Below are 16,453 nucleotides of genomic sequence, written 5' to 3'. Positions count from 1 at the left end.
CGTGTGTTTGATCGTTTGTATACAATTAAATTATTTGATACATTTGTACGAGTGTATGAGAGAGAGGAGAAAGAGATGACACTAATGTATATGTACTTGATTATGTGAAATAGTTTACTAAAACAATTTTTGTTGTAGTCTATTCCATCGTCTTTCAGATTTTAACGGGAGCATGGCCACTACTGTAGTTGTTCCTGTTGAAAAGCATACACAACGTGACTCATGCAGTAACTGTAAGAAGGTCAAGAGGCCATGACGAGCGTCAGTCGTGTGGGTTTCACAAGTACATAAGGAGGTAGGTCAAAGGTCTCTCCTCCCTTGGGAGCCTGCCCTTCCTAAACCTTTGTATGCTAGTGGTCGTCATCTGTATAATTAAATCCCACTTGAAATCATGAGCCCCTTAATAATTTAAATGAAACCACCACAGACCCTATAATATCAATATAAGAAGTGAAACAAATGCGATTGTTTGTTATCACTTGTTGGGAAGAACCCTGTTTCACTATAGTAACGTAATTTACTTAAATGATTTGACATGTGTTGACAGTAGCGTAGCAAGGAGGTACTCAGGTGACACACTGATTAATTCAGACGAGATCCTCACCTTTTTGAAACAGCTTTCGGGAGTCAAGTTGTCTTTTGATGTAATGCAAATCACATGAATCGTGACTCATTCGGCTACGGAGCTGTGCTTTGGAACTTGAAGACTAGCAAACTTCAAACCTGAAGACACAGCACATGGAGCTGCCAATATTTCTTTATTGGCACTGAAAACTGCAACACGGCAACCTCCGTCTCTCTAAATCTGCCGGTGGTCGTCAGACTCCACATTCACCTGATGTCCTTATACACACTCTCTCCCCTTACGTCCACCCGTGATCATCACATCACGGCCAGCACCACCCGTTTGGGGGTTATGAACCTTGCCGGTAAACTAGTCAGTTTTCACTTGATCTCATAGTTAGACGCAATATTGAAAGTGTTGCTAAACGGCAAAAATGCTTAGAAGACGTGTCACCGAAATGGGAAACTTGCTTGTTACAGTGAGCCCTCGTTAATAGTCGAATACGTTACACCGGATCCTCCTTGACAAGGGCAAGAACAAGGACACACTCCAGACAGAGACTGAACTGAGCAGACAGATCAGAAATACAGGAAGAGAAGACGCAGAGAAAGACAGGAGTACACGCACAAACATATCAGCAAGCATAAAAACATAAATTTATACTTCCACACACACACACACACACACACACCCATCTGTGCATAAAGACACTCATATACACAGACATAAACACGTTGTAAACCATACCGTGTGTACAGTGTACATCACAGCGTACATGCGTATGCGGTGTGTCTCAGGAGGTACATATGTATACAATGTAATAACAACGTAATGCATTTCTATGGCCTGCCGAAAATCTACCACTGCCACACATTTTTGTGTCCATCACCTACGAGACAGCAGGATTCCGCCCCAACATTATTTCACCTCGTCGTAGGAGACACCACAATATGAACATCGCCGACCTTGTCACCAAGCTGTCACAATATCATGTGGATCCAGGTGTGCGAATCATATCCTTACATGTGACAGCTTTGTACACCAGACTGTCAGTGAAAGATAGCATCAGAATTATTAATAAGAGACGAGAGAGAGAGAGAAAAAAAAATGCATCTCTCCTTTCTATGAGCTGTTGCCTGACCACAACGTACTTGACACTCCAGCTGACAGGGAGCCGACGTGGGATATTCTTTTAGCCCTATTGTTGCTAATTATTTTATGGAAGTCTGGGAGGAAAAGCAAAGACCATCTACTCATAGAATGAAGCTCTGGAAGAAGAACTTCAAAACCTGAAGGAAGTGATCAGCATTTTAGACGACCCCAAGAGATCACTTACTTGAAAAGAGCGCTTCCCACTCCTCATTTAGAAGAAAGACGGCGTGGATCCAGTACATCAAAGGTGTCACAGAATCAGTCTCCCCTGATATCAGGAAGAATGGGATCACTGTCTTTGCTAAGCCGTGCAAAACTATCTGCAGCAGATTAGTGGCACCAAAATACAAGACTGACGGGCTGGACAATCAGGTGCCAGCTACAACATCGAGCGTCATGACATGACCAAGTTTATGTGGGAAAAACGGGAAGAAAACTGAAACTAAGACTAAAAGGGAAGGGAACATTTACAAAATAGCGGATATGTCTTCTCCCTGGATGACGTCACTATCTTCGAAAGCGAGGCTCGGTGGTTGCAATCAGGGCAGTGAGTGCCACTCTTTGCTTACATTAAAAGGTTTATTTTTCCTTTTACCATAGCACGACCATTTTATGCAAAGGCTGTTATTATGTCTGAGCCTTCTTCCAGTCACGAACCTTTACAACTTGCTTTGATTCCTATGATCTAACAGCTGGAGACGTGAAAGCTCGCCTTGACTAACACTGATTGTAACTACCTTTGAGAAGAATTGCACGTTATGTATAAACACATTGAAAACATTTACACTGACACCAATCGCACAATCATGACCTGCTGACAGATTTGTTTTACAATAAAGGAAACATCTAAACAGTATTTTGCAGTGGTACACGGTTATGCACACTTCAAGGCATAGGCAGATGTACGTACACAGGGCACAAAACTATTTCTCACTGTTTCAGTAAGTTAACCAGACAGACATTGAATCCAGCAACACACATCGAAGTTCTAGAAATCTTTATTTTTACTTGTGTAGCAGCGTTCGTGCATTACAACATCTAATAATGTTTGAGCAGTACATCAACGAGCGAGCATCCTTGCTCACGTACACCTATTATGTTAATCATCTTGAATATTATTATTGACAGTCTGGAAACATTCACGTAATGCGATATGTATTCAACATGTACTGCTGACAAACACCATTAAAACAGATGTTGTATGTCAACGTGCCTCCACACAAGTCTCCCACCCCTAGCTCTCAACACCAGCCCGGGCTCCATACGTTCCCGAAGAAAGACGGGTCTCCCTCCTTTATTTTGGTGCTGTTGGTAGGAACCGCTATCTTCTTGTATTTGCGCAGCCTCTGCACCATGTCGTCGTACACCAGCTTCTGTTCTGGTGTCATGGATGTCGGGTAGATAGGGTGCTCTTCGAATGGGTCCTCGTCGATGTTGTACAGCTCGTGGTCGCCGACAAACGCTCGTTCGGGTTTCGGGGCCACGCCTTCTGGGGGGTTGTACCAGCCTCTGAACACGGATAATAATGTTATAAAGTAACATAGACACGCCCAAAACTCATCATGAACAGAAAGTGATCTGATTTGGTTTCATGATACTTCTTGTCAAATTAATCTATGATTGAAAATATTTATTGTTAGCGGTGAATGTGAGACATAATGGAACTGTCTAGTCTTAACCACTTACGGACTGCGAGTCTGTCTCTCCAGGAGTTTCCACTGCTTATAGCGAACATAAGCATGGTCCAACACTTCGTTCACGAAGCCCATCTCTTTCCTTCGGGAAGGTCCATTCTGGGGAAAAGATAACACGTGAAGCACTAAACGAATTGACAAATAAATACGTGAGTACTTCAAGACAACACGAAGGGGGAAGACTTGTTACTGACCTGAACGATTCCTTGCCATTGATTGAAGCCATCATAGGTCTGCAGCTGTGGGTCACTTGTGTTCTGGTGGCAAAGCCCATGAGAGTGGCGTACCAGTCAGTTGTGTAGAAGAGGCCGCTCCACGAGCAGTTGGTGTTAGGAAGAATCTTGTTGCTCTCACTGAACAAAACACCATACACACTTAATGCACAGAATAATACACTTGTACAGACAGGGCTGTATCACAAATAGTATACATCTCTGTGTCAACCTGCTGTATCAAACAAACCCATATCTGTATCACAAACATCTACAGCCCCTAAGTGTCACATTAAGTACTTACAGGCATGTCTTATAACACAGGTTACAACCTCTGTAACGATTTCTAATTCCATCTTTGTTTTAATCGCTCAAGCTCAGAAGACTTGTGTTCAAGCACAGGTAGAATGGCGGGGAAGCCACGTGACGTGTGACTTAACCCCACATATTACATCACATCGTGACGCTGTATAAGAATTCACGTATAATTCAATCTTCGAGGGAGCGAAACGGTGTGATCTGATGTGCTGTGATGTGATGTGGTGTGGCGTGGTGTGGACCAATACCAGTTAATCCAGGTGAGGGATTAATATGTAGTTAGTCGAAGTCACCTGAGATGAATGGAAAGGTCTGGACATGGGGTCACCTAGAGGCTAGAGCGGGTTTCAGCCGATCGACATCGGTGGCGGACTCTGGTTGAGACCTTATGTGCAATCTGATGCACGAAGAGGATTAGACAGATAGTCGGAGTCACCTTAGCAATCACCTTAGCTACGTGGTTGCTAATGACCTGATTGGTCAAACAAGTTGAAAGGGGAGGGAATTGAAGGTAGCGGTACGTTCCCCCGGCATTCACCGGAATGTGTCTCTGATGACAGACCTCCGAAGTATTAGCAGCACGTGAATAACGGACACTAATACTGCTCCTACCGAGGAGTAGTGCTGAATCGCCATCTTTTCTACCGAAGGGTAGAGACGGTCCAATGTTTTTTGTCTGGAAAATTATCCATAGTAAAGTTGACCTACAAAGTTTTGAACCACAGTTGTGTTATCTTGGGCTTCTAATATTTTAATATTTAATATTTTAATTCGTCATTTCGTGTTTCCCCGCTTTTGATAACTCGTCTTGGATATAACCGCCGGTCTACAGTCCGTGGAACGTCCGTTCAGACGATTCACTGTTTTGACATAACTCTGTGATCGTCTGTTCAGCGGATTTCTATATCGACACCGCCTGTGGACACTGAATCCTTTGACTGCTCGTCTCCTCCTCATCAGTGGAGTGTCAAATGAGATGTAAGTGTTTCTCACCTGTAAAGGAAGGTAGGGACCTTGATGCCCCCCTCCCACAAGGTAGTCTTTTCCCCTTTGTACGGCCAGTTGCTGGAACCTCCGGAATACGAGCCGCCGTTGTCACTGGTGAAGACGATAAGCAAGTTGTTCATCAGATTTTTCTTGCGCAACAAGCGAGTGATGTTACCAATGCCTTCATCCACCACGGCCATCATGGCGCACTTCTCCCTCCGCTTGACGTCACCGATCTGTAACAGGCACGTATGTGTGTGTGTGTAACTTGTCCTGCATACACGTGTATGTGTAAAATTGTGCTACAGACGTACAGACACTTGTGTGTGTAACTTGTCCTGCAGACCTACAGACGTGTATGTGTAACCCTGTCCTATAGACACGAATAGGTGTAAAATTGTCTTACAGACATGTGTATATGCAACGTTGTCCTACAGACCTATGGACATGCATATATGTAGCATTGTGCTACAGACATGTATATGTAACAATGTCCTACATACATGTATGTGTAATCCTGTCCTACAGTGTATGTGTAACATTGTGCTACAGATTGTATTTTTAATATTGCCCTACAAAGATGTTCATGAGAGACATCGTAACTTGTAGGCACGTGCAAGAGAATAATACTAAACAGATGATAAATACTAACAACAATGTTATGCTGTAAAATGTAGGCAGTGTATTTGAAACTTTTGTGTTTGAGGCAAATCTTTTTTGTGTAAAAGTTGTTAAAACTGACAACCTGAAAAACTCATTAAATGTAAATGTCAGGTATAAGACAGAGCGAGGTTAAGTCCCCAGTCAGTAACAAACTACACTTTGCAGCAATGAGTATACTGTATGGTTAAGCATCACTGTATATCTATCTGCTCGTCATCAGAACCTTTACGTGGTTGTTTCTATCAAGCTGATTTAACTTTTCTTTAATCTACAATACTTTATTTGTGTATTTATTTTTATATTATTCTGGAAGCCATGAACATTCATGCATGTGTCTGTGTGCCAGTGGGTGGGAATAGGATGTGCTTGCAATGGCGGTGAACAAAATAAATTATTAATAGTACTATTTAAAAAGTCACTATCAAAAAAATCTATAAACAGCAAAGCATCCAGAAAGAGAAAGACTTATGTAAACTAGTACAGTACAACTGACTCCGGCTTTAATAGCACATGTAGCATTATACTGCACTGTACATGTTACAAAAGCGTGTAAGCAAACAAGTTTTAAACCTAGTACAGGCACAATGGCTAACAATGTGGATGTTTCAAAACAATAAACTGTTGAGTGAAAGACGTGGCCGAAAGAAGAAAGTGTAAATTCTCACGTGACTGCACAGGTCGAGGTACTCTGGTGGCACTTGGTTGTCCAGGTGGATGGCTTGGTGAGCCAGCATGATGAAAAAAGGCTTGGTGTTCACTGGGTCAGCTTCTGAACTGCTCTGTGCAAAACAAGACACATTGTGATGTTAATTACAAGAAGACATATTGGGATGGTGGAATTAGTACAATACACACTGTCATCATGTTGTGTTTAGAACAAGAAGACATATTGGGATGATGATGTTTAGTACAAGAAGACATATTGGGATGATGTGTTTAGTACAAGAAGACATATTGGGATGATATGTTTAGTACAATACACACTATCATGCTGTGTTAGTGGAAGATTTCATAATGGTATGTTTGTGTTACATGTTAATGTCTGTTATCTTCAGAACATCTCGTAAATCGTAACATTTACAACACAGAGTAGGTGGAAATATGAACTTGGCTAGTCATTGTAGAAGTCAACTCCTACCCACGGTTTAAGTACAGCTCCAAATGGAAATTGCGTGCACGTCAAGATTACCAAAGAAGACAACCCTTACTCCCCCAAACCCCCAAAAAGTAGGTTTTACTACTTAGGGTCAGAGACACAAAAATATTTCTCCTGACATCAGGTGGACTGGATACCAGATGACTGTAGTCACATTTTTCCAGGTAAGTAAAGGTGAAGCTGATGACATGCTGGCCTCACCGCGTAGTCCTTGATGATGTCCTCTGCACGCCCCGAGTACAGCGTTGTACTGTAGGTGCCATTGGCCTCCCAGTACACTCGCTCATTGAAGCGCATGTCGTAGCCGCCCTTGCTGACGTGGGTGAAGTAGTCGCCGCTCGCGTGATAGATTCCCACAAAACTGTCGTAGCCTCTGTAGGTTGGAGTATACTCCCACTTGCAGCTTCCCTGAACAAAAAGATCAGTCTCTTTAAGCTGTGCAGTTGTGAAGATGAAATATATACTCGTTTGTTTGGTCTATTCATTTTTTGAATGGACAAAATAATGATGTAGTGTATTATGATTGCTTCTTTACCTGTATGCAACCTTTTTAATAAGTAAAATGTGTTCTGATTATTCCAGTATAAGTGGTGTTTTCTGATTGGTTGTTTGGAGGCTCTTTAAACTGTCATTAACCATAAAGTTTAGTGAAAAAGAGTAACTTTAAATGGGTAGATTGATATGTCCAGCAAATGTGTAGTGACTGATTGCAGTAACCATTATTATGTGTTGTTACAGGTGGTGTCTGATGTACCATGGGTGTGTATAGGTGGACTTCTGTCTGTCTGCCGAGACAACGATTTGGCCTCTTGTGAAGTTCTCCACTGTTAGTCTCGGCGATGAATGTGGCTAAGTCGGAAACTGATTAAACCAGCCTTGTTTTGGTAGTTAGCTGCAAAAGATCGTCTGGAAGCAGTCCAGTAATGTAACTCGGGATCCTACTTATCCCTTGCAAATTAAAGTCTATTTCCGGTTCTCGTAAACGTTTTGTTCTTTCAGACAGATGTTTGCGACATGTAGCGAGATCGCTGATGGTGACCGTAAACTCTCAGTGAACAGGCCATTACTAATTTCTCTTTCCTATCTTCCTAAATGAAATGCGAGTTACGATTTCTTTCCCCTTGGCAACGAAGTCAAAAACGATGATGGAAAAGAAGGGTAATAATAAGTAGTAGAAGAGTGAGTAATATCAGACTGCTGTGCCTTGTGGCTGACTGCTGTAGAAACTGCTGTGGCGATACAAGGAGACAGGAGGTGGTGCACGTACCTGGTGCCACTTTCCGATCATGTGTGTTTGGTAACCCAACCTCTTCATTGCCTGCGGTATGATATCGTGGGTCAGGGGGATGGCAGCAGGGGAGTAGGCGTTAATACCATTGTCCTGGAAAAACAGTTGTAACAATTTCATTAACTAATTTATTCACATTACCTTAATACTGTTGTCATGAGAACAGATTTGTACATATCTCGTCAATACTATTGGTATTATAAGATTACATTGTTAGCGATTAACATAAACTGCTGGATTTGGGGAGAATTTAAGACTTTCAAGTGGGATTACTGACGCTCAGAGGGCACACTTTGAGTGAGAAAAACAGTGACAACCACTCACCTGAAGTCCCCACCGGAAGGGATGAACGGCGGACAGCAGTGCGGCTCGTGAGGGCGAGCAGTTGGGGCCGCTGTAGGAGGCGTTGAGCCGAACGCTGCCCGCGTGCAGAGCGTCGATGTTGGGTGTGCGGAAAGTCGGATCTCTGTAACCAACGTCCCTCCACCCCAAGTCGTCAACATACAAAAACAAGATGTTCGGCCTGTCGCTTTTTCCGACCGCATCAGCAGCTGACACTCGCAGCTGATAGCAGCCCAGCACGGACAGCAGCAACATCCAGGTCATCATTGCACAGGTCAACAACAAGGCCGTGAGCAGAACACGTCCACGGTGATTTATTTGACCCGATGAAAATCTACCTCTTTTACTGAAGAGAAAAATAAATTTTTAACTCGTGTGTGTTTCTTGCTACTCGCTTTCACTTTATTGTTAATCATGTCTTTGCTGTAGTCAGAATAATTTGCTTTGCTTCAGGATACATTTACAAACCTTTGAAATCTTTGTTTAGAAAGATTTCTTAGGCTCATCTGAAGAAAAAAATGATTTTGGGAGGCATGTCAACTGTTCTGACAATAAGCTTGAGTTGAATCCTCATAAGTATAATGAAAACTAGAGAGTGGGCAATACATTGCAATAAAAACAAACTAAACAAAGATTTGGTCTCTCACCAAACGGAAGATCAGTCGCCCAGACACCTCCAGCTAATGTTTCTTGATCAGAATGTGCAGCGACAGAGCAAACAGTGAGGAACAGAGTTCCTGTGTCTGCTGAAGGTCCAATACTTCAAGGCTAATGTCGTCTGCGACTTTATAGGCCGCTGGGAGAAAGGACTCAGTTAGGCGTGAAACATAACACCTACACTCCCTTCTTCCTGCTTTGGTGACAGAACAACCTGTTACACGCTCTGTTTCATAAAATAATATGTTAAGCAAATCTACCCTATCAATAATGGGATAGTGTGGGCTTTCATTTCGCTGGCACGTGTGGTGAGCTGGTAGTAACAATGTAATCTGATAAGGTAAGACAACAAGCAGAATCCCCCCTCGACTAAAAAAGCAAACTTTCTTTTGAGTTGCATCAGCCAAACATGTGACCAAAATATCAATAAATCCCATAGTAAGACTTTTTTTGAGAGCAAGAATCGACGAGTTCTACTTGTTTCGTTGACATCTTATCCCAGAACAGCTCCTGCATCTGTGACGCCAAGTTTTTTTTAATCCTCATCGTCGTCATCGTTGTTGTTGTTGTTTTCGTCGTCGTCGTCGTCGTCCTCCTCCTCCTCCTCCTCCTCATCATCATCATCATCATCATCAATCATCATCATCATCATCAATCGTCGTGGGTGGTGTTTGATCACAATGAAAGTAAAATCTAACTAGCATACGAAAGCAGGCCCAGGAGATTGATGCATTTTTTCGACAGTTAGCGGATTTCACATTATTTACTGAGCTCTAAACGGGCAGGAGGTGTTTACTGAACTGTAGCGCTACGGCTTTGTTCACATAGCCACAGCTGCAGATGTAAACACATTTCTCATGGCTTTTTTGCAAGTGGTGTGTGCACCCAGGACTTTGCACATGAAATTACAATACAAACAATATTTCGTAATACTATAATCATTGCACGTATTAGTTCTTACGGAAGACATTTCTCATGTGGGACAGACATGACATGCGATAGTTTCTACACAATGTAGTCATTACATGTTATCACAAATGATTGATCTGACACTAGACAGTAAATATATGGCTGTTGACATGACGAACGTTTTCATCAAGATATCGAGCAATTAAAAAAATGATGCCAAAGAAATGTGTCCACCACCATGCTAGCTGAACACTCCCAGAGACACATGAAGAAATTTAAGACGTAGTCTATGACTTGATTTTTTACAGCTGTTAACCTGAGGTCAGCTACTATTAGCATGGATTTCATGATGTACACAAATAACTGCACATAACAAACTGGCGCCAATTTGCTCATATTCGTGTTGAGCACATAAAAATACAGGATTTTTGTAAACATTTGTTGACCAGTGTAATCTACAGATTAAAAAAAAACTTCGGGTCCACACGCTCCATCACAGCAGGAAGACAGATGTCTCTAGATAATGATATGTGTACCCAACGTCTGCTGTTACTGCCAGTTCGTGAGCATTTTTTGAGTGATGCTATTAACTGCCCTTCCCGTCAAAACTGATTTGTTGACACGTCTGCTCTCTCACATCAGTGGAGGAGATTTTGTAAATCATCAAACAGTAACAGGCAGGCCTGACGAGGGTGGGGCAGGGAGAGATGGTGAACCCGGGGCCGCAAGTGTGGAAGGGCCCCGCCCTAGGTCAGTATTTTTTTTTTTTCGCTCTCTTATTCTCTTAAACGAAAGTGTACATTAATGGCATCACAAGGATGCTTTACTAAGTCTACTACCAAAGTTACTGCAAACTCCAACAATTGTACCCAAACCTGTGACAACTGTGATATCACACATCCATTGGGGTGAAAAATATAAATCTCGTATTGTCTTTAATATTAGTTACTTTAGTCTGTCGAGGTTTTCACGTCCTCTGGTGACATTTTCCTATAGAAGCTGACATGTTTGATCTTTTAAACCATCTTCTCTCATTGACTGACCAAAGTGGTCATGTACACAGCTCTAAAATGTTCATCTCAGTCAGTGGTGTAGATTCTAGTTGTGTCTAGATGTTTGCTGTCTATATTACATTACTAATCGCAGTGTAGACATTGCCAGTCGTATTATAACGTGTAAGCATCCTGATATATTCAGGAAAAACAAGAAACGATTGCAATCAATGATTAATGCAAGGGGCTAGAAAGGTTCTCTGTCCCGGTGCCCGTGCTGGCTTTTGTCAGCCCTGGTAACACGTGTGACACAGGCAATTGAGCACTGTCCCTACTCCCGCAAAGTAATACGATCTTTTCTAATAGGAAATGTGGTGCTCTTGCTGAGATTGACGGGACCCACTAGCTGTTTCCTGTGGCAAATAGTCTGACAAATGACTTTGCATTTACTAAAAAAAGTCGGTTAGTGCATGTCTTCTATTGCTTGACTGAATTTACTGGGCAGTAAAAGGGCCACACGTTTAGCAAAGTTGTCTAGAAACAATCAAACTGGTTGGACACGGTACCTTGATTGGAAATGTAATTTTATTCAGTGTCCATCTGTCGCTTGTTTAAATTACCTTGCTCTTTGTTCCAAGAGGTCCAAATATTTCACGACTACCGTAGACACAATTACTGAAGTACAAATATCGGGAAAAGTAGACAAAGGATAATTCATTTTAGAAAGGTGACTTCATCTGTCCATTACCTCTTGACGGATGGTATAAAAGTTCAAAAGTATGCCTTAACAGCTATCGATAGTAAGTTAACTTTTAATGTATTTCATGTTTTAATGTCAAAGTTTATGCAAAGATATAAGATGGATCCCATGTTTACCTCCCTTGCTTTTTTTATTGCTAATTCATTAATAAAAGATTAGAAGATTGAGTAAACATCCTTGCTTGACTCCTGAGGACATTCAAACAAATCTGTATTTACAAACTTATGTCTAATGCATGCAGAAACTGTTTGCAAGGCCAAATACATTCTTTGATTCTTTCTCAAAACACTCTAGAGCAAATTTATATTAATAGAATCAAAGGCTCACTTAAAATCCACAAAAACCATACATCTTATTTCTTAATAGGTGGTTCTGCACTATAGATAGCAAAGTTAACATATGGTCAACTGTGCTGTAACCTTAACTAAAGCCTGCCAACTGATCCTCTATGATTTTTTCTATTGTTTTCGACCATTTTGACAGTTTCCTACTCAAAATATCTGTGTAAATTTACTATCAGCACCAGTCAGTGCCACTCCTCTAACGTTTTCTGGTTCACTTATATTCCTTTTTTTATCTATTGGTACTATGATAGATTTTAACCATTTGCACAAGAAAGTAAATTTCTCAAATAAAATGTTAAACGGTTTTATCAGAAAGTCAAGAAAGGTACATTTAAGGTTTTAAGCATTTACTAATAATTTTGTAGGCACCTGTACTTTTCCCTTTTTTCATGTTTAATGCCATATTTTAATTCTTCGAGGGTTATTGTCTCCTGACAACAACCTACTTGACACTCCACCCTACATGGAGCAGCAGTATGATATCTTGTTAGCCCTATTGTTGCTATTCCTTTCATGTAAGACTTAAAGCATTATCTATATTCCTCCGCCCCTCTCGCTACTGGGGCCACCATAGGGATGACCCTATGTCATTCTACGTAGACATGGTGGTAGAGTGATGTGAAGAGCCAGAACCCCGCCATAAAGTTCACCATGAAGTCGAGCAGAATAGCATTGCATGCTCGGTACCAGGATCACCAGAGCTGGCCTTTAATGCCCACCGATAGGTTCCTCCAGTTTGATAGTCACGAACTTCTCAACATAAACTGGGGGTAATTCACACTCTTTATCATCAAGCAAAGATCATCTACTACTAGAATGAAGCTGTAGAGGAAGAACTTCAAAACCTGATCAGCATTTTAGACTTTATTTTTCAGCAAGTTAACCAGTCATACATTGAATCCAGCAACACACATGGAAGTTGCAGAAATCTTGAGTTTTACTTGTGTAGCAGCGTTCGTGCTTTACAACATCTAATAATGTTCGAGCAATACATCAACGAGCGAGCATCCTTGCTCTATCATGTACACCTATCATGTTCATCTTGAATATTATTATTGATAGTCTGGAAACATTCACGTAATGTGATATGTATTCAACATGTACTGCTGACAAACACCATTAAAACAGATCTTGTATGTGAACGTGCCTCCACACAAGTCTCCCACCCCTAGCTCTCAACACCAGCCCGGGCTCCATACGTTCCCGAAGAGAGACGGGTCTCCCTCCTTTATTTTGGTGCTGTTGGTAGGAACCGCTATCTTCTTGTATTTGCGCAGCCTCTGCACCATGTCGTCGTACACCAGCTTCTGTTCTGGTGTCATGGATGTCGGGTAGATAGGGTGTTCTTCGAATGGGTCCTCGTCGATGTTGTACAGCTCGTGGTCGCCGACAAACGCTCGTTCGGGTTTCGGGGCGACGCCTTCTGGGGGGTTGTACCAGCCTCTGAACACGGATAATAATGTTATAAAGTAACAGAGACACGCCCAAAATTCATTTACTCATTACCTAGTGAACATGAAAAATTATCTGATACGGTTCCGTTATACTTCTTGTACAGTTTATCTATGCTTGAAAATATTTATTGCTAGCGGTGAGTGTGAGACAGGAACTGTCCAGTCTCAACCACTTACGGACTGCGAGTCTGTCTCTCCAGAAGTTTCCACTGCTTATAGCGAACATAAGCATGGCCCAACCCTTCGTTCACGAAGCCCATCTCTTTCCTTCGGGAGCGTCCATTCTGGGAAAAAAGATCACACATTTAACTCTAACGTATGGACAAATAAAGTTTTTATGTTGTTGAGTACTTCAAGACAACATAAAAGGGGAAGAGTAGTTTCTGACCTGAAGGATTCTTTGCCATTGATTGAAGCCATCATAGGGCTGCAGCTGTGGGTCACTTGTGTTCTTGGTGGCAAAGCCCATGAGAGTGGCGTACCAGTCAGTTGTGTAGAAGAGGCCGCTCCACGAGTAGTTGGTGTTTAGGAAGAATCTTGTTGCTCTCACTGAACGAAACGACATCAACAGCAGAACCATCGATGGACAGACAATTGTAAACTGACATTAGTTATGCGATAGACCAGATAGAGAGCTTGCTCCGTCATTATTTCCACGGATCAGACTGTAAGATAGGAACGACGGCCGGAGTTGTATCTAATACACGTGGTACAGTAGCAGTCGAGCAGATCTATCACATAGATAATACTTAGAGATTATGTCTTATATACAGAACACACAAACCACAAAAACATTGCTACAAATAATAATCCTGTGTGCCGCTATCACAGACTGTTACAGGGAGCAAAGTAACACAGAATGGTAGTTCTCTACTCATCGATAATGTCATTGATAATAAGTGTGTTTTATCACGGATTTTGTGTCGTCCACGCCATGTGTTTTTTGAGACCGCTTTTTAAGTGCCTGGATTGTGCTATAAAGTCTGCTAATGTACATGGATACAGAAGTATGAATATACTATGTACCATGTATTTTAAAAAGAAATGTAATGCAAATGTTTCTCACCTGTAAAGGAAGGTAGGGACCTTGATGCCCCCCTCCCACAAAGTAGTCTTTTCCCCTTTGTACGGCCAGTTGCTGGAACCTCCGGAAGATACGAGCCGCCGTTGTCACTGGTGAAGACGATAAGCAAGTTGTCCATCAGATTTTTCTGTCGCAACAAGTGAGTGATGTTACCATGCCTTCATCCACCACGGCCATCATGGCGCACTTCTCCCTCCGCTTGACGTCACCGATCTGTAACAGACACGTTGTACATGTATATGTAATGCTGTCCTGCAGACCTACAGACGTGTATGTGTAACGCTGTCCTGCAACATTGTCAAAGCAGACCTACGGATAGGTGTATGTGTATCATTCTCCTACAGACAAGTGTAGAAAAATCTGGTACTGCAGACACACGTGAGAAAGGCTAAGTGCTCTACCAAAGTGTTAGAGACGGGGGGAAGAACACAAAACATGTGTACAATCCCTTCACTACAAAAACAAAAACAAAAACAAAACAAAAACACTAAATATTACAGTTTGCAGATGATCGTTATAAAAGATAAGGAGATATCTTTAAATTATGCACTAAATATATGAAATGAATATAGTAGTATATCACTACATTTTCTATAAGAATGGTGTGATCTGATAGAGTAGCAAGAAAAACTTTCAAAGTGGAATCATTTGAGTTTAAAACTCTAAGGATACATTTTAGCACCAACTAAACTTAGCAGTCTTCATAAGAACTGAATTTTACAAAAACAAGTATATACTGGTGTAAAAACATAATGAAGTCTATAAAAAATATGATGTGTTGTTACTGCATCACTGTATATCTCTCTGCTCGTCATCAGAACCTTTACTTTACACGTGTGTGTTGGGCTCTTGATTTCTTCAATGTGTCTGTCTCTATGTGTGGCACTGGCTTTAATAGCACATGTAACATTGTACTGCAATGTAAAAGTTACAAAAGCGTACAGGCACACATGCGGCTGTTTTAAAACAATAAACTGTTGAGTGAAAGACGTGGCCGAAAGAAGAAGAAGTGTAAATACTCACGTGACTGCACAGGTCGAGGTACACTGGTGGCACTTGGTTGTCCTTGTGGATGGCTTGGTGAGCCAGCATGATGAAAAAAGGCTTGGTGTTCACTGGGTCAGCTTCTAAACTGCTCTGTGCAAAACAAGACACATTCTGGTGTTGTGTTGAGTACAAGAAGACATATTGGGATGATGTGTTTAGTACAAGACACACTGTCATGCTGTATAAAGTACAAGTGCTAGGTGCCGTACATGGTATGTCTGAGTTACATGTTAATATCTGTTATCTTTAGAATATCTCGGAAATTGTCTGACATTCACAACCCTTTGTAGATGACATTTACAACACAGAGTAGGTGGAAATATGAACTTGGCTAGTTATTGTAGAAGTCAGCTCCTACCCACGGTTTTAGAACAGCTTCAAATGGAAATTACGTGCACCTCATGATAACCAAAGAAGACAACCCTTACTCCCCTCAACCCCCATAAAGTAGGTTTTACTACTTAGGGTCAGAGACACAAAAATATTTCTTCTGACATCAGGTGGACTGGATACCAGATGACTAGTCACATTTTTCCAGGTAAGTAAAGGTGAAGCTGATGACATGCTGGCCTCACCGCGTAGTCCTTGATGATGTCCTCCGCACGCTCTGAGTACAGCGTTGTACTGTAGGTGCCCTTGACCTCCCAGTACACTCGCTCATTGAAGCGCATGTCGTAGCCGCCCTTGCTGACGTGGGCGAAGTAGTCGCCGCTCGCGAGATAGATTCCCACAAAACTGTCGTAGCCTCTGTAGGTTGGAGTCAACTCCCACTTGCAGCTTCCCTGAACAAAAGATCAGTCTCTTTAAGCTGTGCAGTTGTGAAGATGAA

At 41.8% G+C, this 16,453-nt stretch overlaps 2 protein-coding genes across 3 annotated transcripts in view; both read right to left on the bottom strand.

Moving 5' to 3' along the window:
• Positions 1-2,699: 2,699 nt before the first annotated feature.
• LOC112554245 (arylsulfatase B-like) overlaps positions 2,700-16,453 on the bottom strand; it is a 16,596-nt gene continuing 2,842 nt past the window's right edge. The window contains exons 1-9 of one of the 2 annotated variants that reach the window (XM_025221942.1): positions 9,025-9,173; positions 8,360-8,723; positions 8,015-8,128; positions 6,949-7,155; positions 6,257-6,370; positions 4,935-5,164; positions 3,606-3,764; positions 3,404-3,510; positions 2,700-3,226 (exon numbers count right to left, since the gene is read on the bottom strand). In XM_025221942.1, coding sequence (XP_025077727.1) covers positions 3,474-3,510; positions 3,606-3,764; positions 4,935-5,164; positions 6,257-6,370; positions 6,949-7,155; positions 8,015-8,128; positions 8,360-8,644 — 1,146 coding nt within the window. In that variant the 5' untranslated portion in view covers positions 8,645-8,723; positions 9,025-9,173 and the 3' untranslated portion in view covers positions 2,700-3,226; positions 3,404-3,473. Of the gene's footprint in view, positions 3,227-3,403; positions 3,511-3,605; positions 3,765-4,934; positions 5,165-6,256; positions 6,371-6,948; positions 7,156-8,014; positions 8,129-8,359; positions 8,724-9,024; positions 9,174-16,453 lie in introns of those variants that run through there. The other variant, XM_025221943.1, reaches the window with a different exon arrangement.
• Positions 12,889-16,453, bottom strand: part of LOC112554425 (arylsulfatase B-like) — a 10,087-nt gene continuing 6,522 nt past the window's right edge. Inside the window, exons 6-11 of the mRNA XM_025222201.1 lie at positions 16,200-16,406; positions 15,601-15,714; positions 14,560-14,704; positions 13,882-14,042; positions 13,671-13,777; positions 12,889-13,482 (exon numbers count right to left, since the gene is read on the bottom strand). Coding sequence (XP_025077986.1) covers positions 13,215-13,482; positions 13,671-13,777; positions 13,882-14,042; positions 14,560-14,704; positions 15,601-15,714; positions 16,200-16,406 — 1,002 coding nt within the window. The 3' untranslated portion in view covers positions 12,889-13,214. The remainder of the gene's footprint in view (positions 13,483-13,670; positions 13,778-13,881; positions 14,043-14,559; positions 14,705-15,600; positions 15,715-16,199; positions 16,407-16,453) is intronic.

Source organism: Pomacea canaliculata, linkage group LG13 (genome assembly GCF_003073045.1).
Source record: "Pomacea canaliculata isolate SZHN2017 linkage group LG13, ASM307304v1, whole genome shotgun sequence".
NCBI classification, from domain to species: Eukaryota; Metazoa; Mollusca; class Gastropoda; order Architaenioglossa; family Ampullariidae; genus Pomacea; species Pomacea canaliculata.
This window is presented reverse-complemented; position numbering and strand designations above follow the sequence as displayed.